The 12271-nt window shown below is 32.2% G+C and overlaps 1 protein-coding gene across 1 annotated transcript; it reads right to left on the bottom strand.

Annotated features, from left to right (window-relative positions):
• Positions 1–3644: 3644 nt before the first annotated feature.
• On the bottom strand, positions 3645–9141 carry LOC101205019 (putative phosphatidylglycerol/phosphatidylinositol transfer protein DDB_G0282179). Its single transcript, XM_004139036.3, has 4 exons — positions 8904–9141; positions 8582–8683; positions 4072–4232; positions 3645–3972 (listed from the first exon to the last, which is right to left on the bottom strand). Exons 1-4 carry the CDS (start codon positions 8998–9000, stop codon positions 3838–3840), a joined length of 495 nt encoding a protein of 164 aa, XP_004139084.1. The 5' UTR covers positions 9001–9141; the 3' UTR covers positions 3645–3837.
• Positions 9142–12271: the final 3130 nt, after the last annotated feature.

Below are 12271 nucleotides of genomic sequence, written 5' to 3' on the forward strand. Positions count from 1 at the left end.
GCAACATAGCTAGAAATTCATGTTCAAGCAAAATTTGAAATTCATTTGTCCCTCAAACATGCTTGTATACTAAGAAACCACACTTGGCAATCTTATGCATATTGGAAATCATTTAAATGTATTTAGTAAATCAGAGTCTTGGCTAGGTTCTCGGTATGTATACTTGAACTATCTCTTCTTGACATGCCAAAACGAACCATAACCAGGTATCAAAACCCTAAATTTTCTAGTCCTTTGATGCTGTACATATTATGACCCACAAAGGATGTCGTACAAAGATGTCATATATGAATCCAACTTAAAGAAAAATATCAAACGTCCACAATTTTGCTAAAAGAATTTCATATTCCAAATCTTAACTTCAAAAGCTCATATCTCATTCATTCATGAACTAAAATAAGTGTATTTTATATTCAAATCTTCATTTTGAAGTTCTATACAACTTACTTGAAGAAGTAAAGACTAAATTTCAAATATATTTTCCAAAAAATGCCTCGAAACAGTAATTGCTCCAAAATCGTGGTTTCAGGAACCCTTTGTCTTCTTTCTGAAAAGTAACCTATTTTTCAGTCATGTTTGGCTTAATTTATCTTCATAAACATTGTTGACAATTGAATAAGCTTTCCAACCATACCATACCATATAGAGCTTCTAAGTTTTCTTCTACACTTCACGCTACTAAAAATACCATAGATATATCAGATTCTCACACAGATACAGTAAGCTTTCCTCCCCTTCAATTTCATCAGTTTAACATTAGATTTAGCTTAAGCATGCTTCATAAACTTTGTTAGAATTTGAGTTAACTTTCAAGCTTGATAGGTCTCACCATCTTTCTCCCTTTGTGTAGCTTGAAATCAACCAAAAAAATAAAAATAAAAATCAGAGTTGTGCTGTGTGTTCCAACAATTTCCATGGTTGAAGTTTTGTCTTACAATTCCTTTGTCTTCTCTGGCCCAATTTCATCATAACCTTTCTTCTTCTTTCTCTCTCAGCTCCCCTTCAAAATGCTCTGAACATCTGATAGAAAATAGATCAGGAAAGCTTTAACGGTGTGGGTTTAATTACCAAAATTACTTTTACCTTCTATTCGTAACTTCAATTACAAGCTTGCCTCAACCATTCTCCATAAATCTACAAACTTTATCCTAAATGATTTATTCTGAACAAAAGATCAAAGAAAAGTCTCGGGTTTACATACGATACATCAAAACTATTCTGGGAGGTATTAACCCAGAAGTACAACCTGGAAGATATTGGTTATAAGAAATTTCTCGTGGAATAATTCTTAGATTACAAGATGATTTGATACCAAATTAGTCGTCAATCAAATGGAAGAATTCCAAATTATCATCGGTGATTTGCGAAGTGTAGGATTGGACATCATTGAGTCATTCCAAGTCATTCCAAATTATCTTCTTTCTCACTGTTATGCCTCATGTGCACATCAGCCACTACTAAAATGATGAATTCTGGAAAGGGAGTTTTTGTTTTCTATAAAGAGTAAATATTTTGTCGTTTTTCTATATTTTTTAGAAGACCTCCATACTAATCTATACAATATATAAAAGGATGAAAGTGGAGAAATTTTTTAGCTCTATTTTACCCTTTCATTATATCACTTTTTAGTTTTGTTTTGATGGCAATTTTGTTATTTAAATAGATTTAATATTTGTATCATTTTCGTTATAACTTTTAATGTCCGTGTGGAAATAATTTTTTTTAACTTTTCATCTTCTTGTTATAACTTTTGTTTTAAAAAAGAAATCACTCCAATTAATTATATCATTTAAATTTATCCAAATTCATTCATATTTTCCACTCTCCTTTAATATTCTATTTCTCAACTATTCAGATTCCCTATCTCTTTCAACCTTTCAAATTCTTCATTTTCAAATATTGTTATAAATATCTCATTTTTTTTCATTCATATTCACAGGTCACAACAAAATGCTAAAGATGAATAAGATATCAAATCATGTTTTTCTATTCTTTGCTTTTTTTTTATATATATAGAAGTATGCTTGTGTTTATTCCTCCATCTATAGGTTTCTTTTTAGTACACAACATAAGTTGGAGAAACTTGAACCACAACGTTGTGGTTGACATGTATATATATAAATCATATAATATTGAGAATCTTTTTTTAATGTAACCATTAGAATCTTGCTCATGTTTTTTTCTTCATTTATTCTTTTTTATTAAAACTATTTTATTAATGAAATTGTTGGGTGACTTATGCTTTGAATGTGTTAAAACAATGTAAATATGGTTGAAATTTATTAAGTAGAAGTAAAGGTAATAAAATGGGTAAAACAATAAATATTAAAATCTTTTCTTTAATTTTTTACCTATAAAATCATTTAAAAAATTTATTATTTCATATTTATAATTTCATAATTTCAAAAGAAATATGATTTTGGTGGATGTTTTACCATTACATTATAATTTTTTTAAATGTTATTTTAGTGACAATCTTATCATTCACATAGATTTAATGTTTGTGATCATTTTATTTTTTACATTCAACAAAATAGAAGTTGCACTTTGTTAACTTTTCATCTCCTTATTTGAAAGCAAAAGGTTTTGACCCACAACTGATATTAGTTAATGCTCTATGTTATTAGGGCCATAATCTAATATTTCAATCTTTCATAACTGATATTACATAATGTTATATGTTAACATTGTTTTTTTCAAGATGTTAAGAAATGAAATTTGAATTGTGCAAACAAATCAAATTCAAAGATACATTCATAAGATGAAAACATTTTCTCTTTACGGAATAAATTCATTTTTCACTTATTAGGATGTGATATAAATATGAAAATATTATAATAACCGTTAAATTAAAACTGTAATTTTGTTCACGTGTCGTTTACTAGTTGTATTTAAAACCCAAGAAATTTTAAAGGAATCAATAAAATATAAAAGGAAAAAAAACTCTTTTACGATGGACGTGAGTTTTGAGGCGATGAAAGGGGCAGGAGTTGAGGGGTTAGGTGGATGTGTGGTGGGGATTGGTGGAGCAGGAAACGGCCGGCGACTATAATTTCTACAGGTTTGAAGAGCTTTTGGGCATGGTGGAGAAATACGAGATGAAAGTTCACCTGTCTATTTGTGCACCACCCTTGGTTCAAGCTTTAGCCTTGCTGCTGTTCGAAGAAGCCAACCGTGGTTCGACTTCATTGGTTCAAGGCGACTTCTCACATTAAATTCGTCTCAAAACTCATCCAAAAGATTTTTAAGCCTCTAAAAATTATTCTATATTGTTATAGTAATAATAGATGTAACGTTAAAAGTAGTAGATGGTACGTTTTGATTACATATTTGAAGATAGGTCCCACAGTTTACTACAATTACGGGATACAAGTAAACAACATCAAACATAATCAAATGAGTTTAACTAATAGATTGTGTCTCTCCTCACGTAAACATGACCTAAAATACAACACAGCTTCAACTACAAAGACCAAAATCGTATCAATTATGTAAAAGATATGAACAAAGTTCAAATCCTTTTTCTTTAACACTTACTCTTCTAGCAAAGTCATTTTAACGTCCGGTCCATTCCAACTTTTGTTGATAGACCAGTTTAATGTGCGTTCTTTTATCAAAAGTTAAGTAAAAGTTGAGGTAGGATGTCGATCGAAAACAGCTTAATATTGAGAAATTCACATTTGTTCAGAAGCTTTTTACATAATTCATAGACATTAAAGAACCAACAAAGGTAGAACAGTCCCTTGTGGTAGAAGTATAAAATATTTCACACCATGCAGTTGAAAAACAGAGGAGAAACTTACATGAAATCTTAAAACTTGAATTGTTGGTCATTTTTCAACTCTCAGCAACCAAGTACTTTTCAGAAATTGCTGATTCCGCATCACCAAAAACAATTTTGAGCTTGAAGTTGATGCATGTCAACTGTTGATTCTTGCTATCTCTCAATATTATTTTAACGGTATATGAACCCTGTATTGCAAGCATCAGCCAACGTTCACAAAAATCAAAGCTACAAAATTATTTTACTAACGAGAAGAAACAGACATGATTCTAGCAAACAAGACTTACTGGTGGGGTAAATGGAGGTAGGCTTTGGGAATGAGATAAAGAGAATTTTCCAGGTGCAATTGGACATGAAGTCTCTTCACAAAGATCATGACTTTCTGAATGTATATGCAGCCCAAATAAAGAGACCTCGACCACGAACTTCCCACCGGAGAGATTCTTCTCTGAATGGAACACATTATTTTTGTTAAATTAAATACCAACCCGTCTACACTTTCTGGGTAGCTTTCTTCATAAGGCTACCGTTTTTGTTTATGGTAGAAAGATAAAATTGCATTCAACCAGATGATCATTAGGATAAATAACCAACTATAATTATATAAGAACAGTTCGGTGTATCTGAAAACTGAACAAACTCGAGTTTTTAAATGAGGCTATTGGAAATTTGTTACTCAAATGATGATGAACCAACAACAGAATAGGGAGCTTTCAGTGAACACGCTAAATTATCAGGAAACTGAACAAACTTGAGTTTCTAAATGAGAGTAAAACTTGATCATAAGATAGTAAGACCAATAAACATATTGATCAGAAAGCAGAGATTACTTGAACACTTCCTAGTAAGTTCCACTTTACCATTTACCACAAAAAGGTCATGACAAAGTAATGGCACATGTTAAAGGAGAAAGTATTAGTCACTCATACATCTAAAGAAAACCTGAGCATCTTGCTCTATTATCACAGGGGAATGTCGCAAAAAAAAAAAAAATTAAACTCAATGAGGTTCACATAGCACTCACAAAAGGTAGGAAAAATATGCTCCAGGCTTCCAGCTTCCTAACATAAGTGAAGGACCCCTGCAGGGCCTTCAAGATGTGTGGCCTACACACGGGTAGGGAAGAAAGAAAAGGGAGGGGGGGAGAAGGAGAGCCTCGTCACAAAAGATTCTTCAACAACAATGCTTAATTCTTCAGCAAAATTATGAAGAAACAAAAACATCCTTAGAGAAAAGCAATATGCACGCATCTATGATTGACTAAGAAATCCAACTTCAGACAGCAACTTAAATGACAATGTAAACGCTAAATAATACACCTATGAATGATTAATCAAGGAAAACTGGCATAAACCGAAGAGTCTTTTTATTTTGAATGAATAATCTGACTCTCACGAGAGGAGTTGCTTTATTTATAGGGGAAAATGTACAAGTAGTTGGTTACAAAGTAACTAACTAAGGTAGTTTTACCAATCTAACAAAGAATTAAAGCATAACAATAGTTGTAGCTAAACTAACAATAAAAATATAACAAAAACTAAAGACAGTTTACATCATTCCACCTGCCTAGCATCAAACTCGTCCTAAGTTTGTCATGAAAGCTGAAATCCATCCGGCGCAACGGAGTATGACCAAACCAACCTGCTACGTTTTGGACAAAAATATTGTGATCGAAGGGATAAAATCGAGACAAAAGATCAAATATGGTCACTGAAAGATAAATCTCTCCATCGGCTGTAAACCCGAAAAAGATGTTCCCTTGAATCTCACTTAGCTGTCTTCAAAGAATCAAGTTCAAAAGAATTAACTTTCGAAGAAAATCCTTCAAGAATCACATTTTCTTTATTATTCGCTTCATGTTCTTCAACGGTTTGAAGATTCATTTCCACCACAACCAATGTGTCGATCTTGTTCAATTTTTGCTTGGTATTTGATACTTCTTTTTCATCTTCATTGGATTTTTTTTCACTTGTGAGCATTTCCAAATCAACATTTTCAAATTCTTGTTCTTTAATTTTATCTTCATGATTTTCTATTTGAAAATTTTCCAACCGTGATTTCTTTGTTTTTTCTTCTGTATATGAAACCAATCTGTCCTTGGACTCTTGCAAATAAATTAATGGTTGATCTACATGTTGCGTCTTTTTCTCCATTGAACGTTGATTTCTTGGAAAATGAGTTTGATTGGATCGTTGGGCCATTTTTGATATTATCCCCTTCTTATTCTGTCCCAAACTGTTTTAGAAACATCATCGGAGTCACTAGAAACATTTTTCCAATTTGGATGATGATAGGTTCTTTAAGAAAATTGAGCATGGCCAAAATTTAAATGTTGAAATTCTTCTTCCGAATCACTTGAATTAAAACTCTAGCATTGTTTATGGAAGTACAATTGAATTTCTTGTCTATACCAACTGCTCGTTTTTTTTCTCGTACCATCAGCATGTGGCCAAAACCTTCTGTTATGATCATCTACTGCCGTTTCTTGCCATTGAATCAGTAGAACTCCAATCTTGAAGTTCTTGGTAGTAATCTTGGTTTCCGGGCTGGTCTCCTTTCTTGAGCCCTAAATCTTCTTTCTTAATGATTTCGTTCAGTCCTATGAATTCTAGCACCATAGATACCACGTTGCCCCCAATAAAGAACAAGTTCTTGATGTTCTTGATGAACAATTTAAGGAGGTGCCAATGTCTCTAGCCTTTGTAGAACTTCTTGCATTGTTGTTTGTAATCCCTCCACCGAAGCTCCAAGGACAGCAAGCATCTTGAGGTGGTTCTTGGAGAGAGAACGGGTGTTTCATCCGCCTCTTGGTTTTGAGCAGGTTGCTCAGCCGCCGCCGATTGGTTTCGCCGAACAGCCATAGGTCCCAAAAGCTTATGGTGCTCTGATACCAATTTGGTGTAAACCAAAGAATCTTTTTATTTTGAATGAATAATTTGCCTCTCAATGTGAGAGGAGTTGCTTTATTTATAGGGGAAAATGTACAAGCAGTTGGTTACAAAGTAACTAACTAAGGTAGTTTTAGCTATCCAACAAAGAATTAAAGCATAACAGTAATTGTAGCTAAACTAACAGTGAAAATATAACAGAAACTAAAGACAGTTTACAAAAAACTAATCATCACAACCACACACCATTTGATAAAAGTTCTTATAAATAGACCCTAAAGTATCACTTCCATCATTCTGAACTTCAACAAAGTTTATTATCATACAAAATGTACATTTTTGAGAGATTTTTAAATTATATTATGCATAAAGTACATGGATCCATCCAAGCATTTCATATGTAGTTAATCGTTGTCTATGAAGAGTGAACATACAATCAAACCTCGTCTAAACCTAGGGATTGGAGTGCACAATAAAAATTTTATAGAAACCTTTTTGAAAATTAGTGAGAGAAATGAAGAATAAACCAATGTTATGTTATGTTAGGTACTCAACTTAACAAGGAAATACTCAAGAACACAGAATAACGAGAGCAATAAAAGATAGAATTATATGAAAGTATATTGAAATATATGCTATAACATCACAAGAACAAGTAACAATGTAACCCCTAGCCTTTCAAGAGGGCTAGACTCTCCCAAACTCCATCATAAGGAAATTCCACTACAAAGTTCTTCACCCCTATCTCCAACCCCAGTCCTTTTTATACCCAAAAGTCCTAACAAACTTAATAATTACCCATATACCCCTTCTGAACACCCCATACTTAAATTCTACTAAAATCCTACTATTTCAATAACTAAGAGTCTTACAGTTTATTAAAGCATGAACATCCTGAAGAGCAATGGATCCCGATTCCACCTCCACTACATCCACATCTATTCAGCCCTTAAATTTGATAGGAACCCAAGGTGGCGATTTGTAATTAAGAAACAGGGGCTTAAAAGTATTACAATATCAAAGAAAAACACAAAAATCAACCAACTGTGGATGCTCGAAATTGAGAGTCTACATTCAGCCACTTGTGAGACAATAGATAGCACTGAATGCATGAGATAATCAACTCACATCGAGGTAGCACGAGGCACCAAATCTATGATGTCCAAGTCAGTGCTTAGAATGAAATTCAGTTGCATGAAATTTGTGAGTATATAAGCTTACCTAAATATTCCTACGCCAGATGAGAGAGTATTTCTAAAGTCAGATAAGGCCAGTAACCATAAAAAAGAATGTGGCGAGAGATAAGGGCTTAAATCATTCTAGATACGCTAGGAATGTGAAGACCAAAATTGGACCACATCGAGAACAGAGTCCTTCCATAAACAGGTCAAGACGTTATCTGCTTTGTTCGACCAGTTAATAATTATCTCCAATGAGTAGAGAAAATTCTTGCATGACCAAACATGGACCCCAATCCGAGTTGAGATGATTAAATCATTGCATGGCTTAAGCTGTATGTTTTTACACTCACTACAAATACAGTTAAATTTTGCAAATTTGTAATCACAAATTTGAAAAGATTTATATAAGTTGTTAAGGTTGTTCTCAAATATGAGAAGAACACTAAGTAAATTTCTACGGAAAGAAGGTTAAGCTCCATATCAAACATCACAATATTATCTGTAGTTAAACGATTAGAGAAATCATCTGCAACTAGTGTTGGAGCATAGGTAAAAGAACAATTAAAACACATAAAAAATAATAGCCATAAATAGGTTACTAATGCCCTTAGTCCTTACCAAATATGAATTATATGCCAATAGATAAGGTGAGAGTAAGCAGACTAATATGAAGAACAGTAAGGACAACAAATTAAAACGACTGGAGAATACGAAGTACCAACGCTTACCAGTTGAGGCTGAAACGGTAAACGTGGCAGGCTGGCCACTCTTTACTGGATCAGGAGATACTTCGAGTTCACCCACCTTCACAGGATAATCACCTCTCCTATCTGATTCCAATTCACAATCAGACACCAATTGATCAAAAATTAGAAAAAAGATAAGAATTCAGAACAGTCATAAATTCCTTTTCTTAGGAGAGTATCTTTCTTATCTCGAATTCTAGAAATCGGAAACTAAACAAGATAGAGACGGCGAATTCGCCCTTAGGTTTTTTTTTCCTAAGGAAGTGAAAACTGAAAAAGTGAAGATTGAAACAGAGATACGAACCGCAATATTCAAATTTGGCAGCAAAGATGACCGGCAAGAGAAGAAGAACGGCGAAGAGAAGGAAGATGATACGATTGAACGACCGCCCTCCGTCCATGATGTCGTCGATGATCGGAGTTGGAAGGGCCGATCTGAAACAAAATGAGTGAATCCGAAGAAAGAAGAAGAAAACTCAGCGACAATTCATAGAAAATACATTATCATGCCGAAGAAATAGACCAATAAATTAATGAGATTTGTCGATAGCAATTATTTTTTTCCTTTTTTTTTCTCTTTTTCTAATAAATAAAACACAATTTTGTGTTTGAATTTACAATTTGGTACATAAACGTGGGGGTTAGTTGCATAAATGGCAAGACAATCTAAAATAATAGTATATATAGCGCAACCATAAAAAAATAGTAAAAGACTAAAATACTTGCATCCAACCACCGTTTGGATGTTTCTTATCGAATTTCTCAAATTAAAAACTAGCATCCATAAATGTTATTAGTGATAACAACTATCATCGATAGCACTTATCACTCATAATTTATATTATTGGTAGCTTTCAATTTGAGAAATTATTACTTCACACACTTCTTCTCAATTTTTTCATGTTGAAAGTTATCACTAATGGCACAATTAGTGAATATCATTGATAACTTGTCACCATTACGAGTGCTTTTTCAGTTTTCTTAAATTAAAAATTATCATTTATAAATAGTGGCTATATGTTACTAATAGATGCTATCACTGATAGCTTTTAATTTGAGAAATATGTTATCAATGGATATAATTAATAACGGCTATCAGTGATAGCTTTTATCAATGATAACCACGAAAAAGTAGAGTAACTTTCAATTATGTGAAATATGGTATCAGTTGCTATAGTTAGTTGTGTCATCGCTAATATATGCTATCAGTGATAGCTTTCAATTTGAGAAATGTGATATCAGTTGTCATAATAGATATCTTTTATGAGTAATGTTGCTATCAATTGATATTCCTGATAACTATTATAAGTAATTTTTTCTATATTGCTATCAACGTAAAAAGATATCACTAATATTATCTAGCAATGATAGCATTAGAATAATATTGCTTATAGCAACTATAAGTGATATCATTAGACGGATATGTTTTATAAAGTGATATCTTCTTGTGAATTGATGAGGCAGAATTAGCCTATCAATTAATCCTTTTGATAGTTATTATCAATAATATTCTTCTATTGCTATCACTAATAATATCTATTAGTGGTAGCAACAAAAAGATATCACTAACTACATCTATAAGTAATATCCATAACAGGCTTCTATGTATCAATGATATCAAGGTAATGTTGCTATAAGGTAATATTGTGGTTACGTCGTTTGTTTTTAGCATAAATGGATAAAAAAAAAAGATCAGATTAGCATGTTATTGATAATAGCTTTGAATCACAGATAACATACTATTCATATGATAGTTTCTATCACTGATAGTATAAAAGGAATTGATATAATTGCAACTTTTGTTTAAATAAATTATTTATTTCAGATTATGTTATCAACATTTATATCATTTAGAAATTTAAAGTTGAAGTTATCAATGATAAATTAAAAAACATATTGATATATCAGACATGATGTCATTGATAGAAGTCATCACTGGTAGCATGAGAGGAAGGAAGCTAAAGGACAAAATTGACATTTTAAAAAGAGTTACTATATGACCGATAAAAAATTGTTGTTTTTGTAAATATTGTTCCATTGTGTTATGGAGTGCATTTATTTTCTAATTTGTGTTATTTGGTGCAATTTTGGTAAAGGTGTAGAGTGTTTGGTAGATAATAAATTTGAAATTTGGAATTTAGTGAAAGATTGTATTTTATGTTAGCTATGTGGTATATAATTAGAATTAATTAGATAATTATATTATTTTCTTGTAAGGCTACTTATAGCCAAATTTGAATAGTAGTTTAAAGTTTTTCATCATAGAACTTTGAAGAGTTCCTATCTCTTTTGAGATGGATTTCTCATTGTTGGCCATGGATTTGGCCTCAACCTTCTAGTCAATTTATAGCATGACATACTTCATTTCTCAATATTTTTGTCTTTATTAAATATAATCTATCTGTATGTTTGGATTGAATTAAGAACATAATGTTTTTCAATAATACATTTTCTTTTTAAACACTTTTTTGAAAATGAGTTTAAAATTTAAACACTTAATGTTTGGTTAGACTTTTTTATAAGTGTTTATATGTGAATTTGATTTTTAAAAATTTCTCCAAAATAGATTATTTTATAAATGAATTTTTAGAAAATGCATTAATGCCAAACACTACCATTTTTTTTCAAAATAGATTTTTTTTACAAAATTAAACATTTAGAATCTCAATCAAACATACCTATATTTTAAAGTCTATAATTAAGAATCTAGATATACAATAATAACATGTTAAAGTAATTCGCCTAGAAGGAGTAACTTGTTGAGAAGAAGTAACATCTAGACAATCCGTGTGCTAATTTGCCTCATATTTTGTTCGGTAGAATGCCTAAACTGACTATTTGAATGTTAGTATCTCTTCTTATCTAGATAGAATGCCTAAAGTGACTGCTTGATGTCTCGCCTTGTGTAATGATCAAAATGCCTAAGGATTAGCTCCAATGACATATCTTGTACTAATCAGTTCGCCTAATCAGCTCACCTGGTCAAAACACCTACTGCAAAATAGAAACTAGTTAATAAAGAAAGGTTGAGTCACATATCTCGATTTCTTTAAGATGTTTCGCGGCTCTGATCCTTTGTACAAACAGATTTATGTAGCCTCATCGTTCCCAGGATAAAACACCCATGTTCTTCAATCAGAATTGCATCAAAAATTTATTGGAATACCAACATTCAAATAGACACTTTTAATTGCTTGGAAAACTCACATAAAGATAGATTAAAGAGATGCTTTTCTTATTTTTCTCATGTCCTCAAATAAAGAAGGAAAAGTGGTTTATATAGTGAATAGGGGTGTACATAAATCGGGTTGGACCGGATTGGAGGAAAATTATGGACCAACCCAAAGTATTGAGGTTGGCAAAAAATGAACCCTATCGGTTCAATATGCAAGGTGAAAAAATTGTTATTCAAGGTGCAAAGTGACATATACATTCAAATTCCAAGTATACAATGTCTATTCAAAATGAGGTTTACTTTTAGGTTTTTAGTTTATATATATAGACACACACATACACATAATCGGGTTAGGTCGGGTCAACCCAACCCCTTACTTGCACAGCCCTAGCAATCCAACTAAACTTTTTTTCCCTCCAATTTTCTAACCCAACCCAACCGTTACGGTTTGGGTTGGGTAATCCGGATTGGTCGGGTTATAGATTTTTTTAAGCACC

This window comes from Cucumis sativus, chromosome 1 (genome assembly GCF_000004075.3).
Source record: "Cucumis sativus cultivar 9930 chromosome 1, Cucumber_9930_V3, whole genome shotgun sequence".
Lineage (NCBI taxonomy): Eukaryota > Viridiplantae > Streptophyta > Magnoliopsida > Cucurbitales > Cucurbitaceae > Cucumis > Cucumis sativus.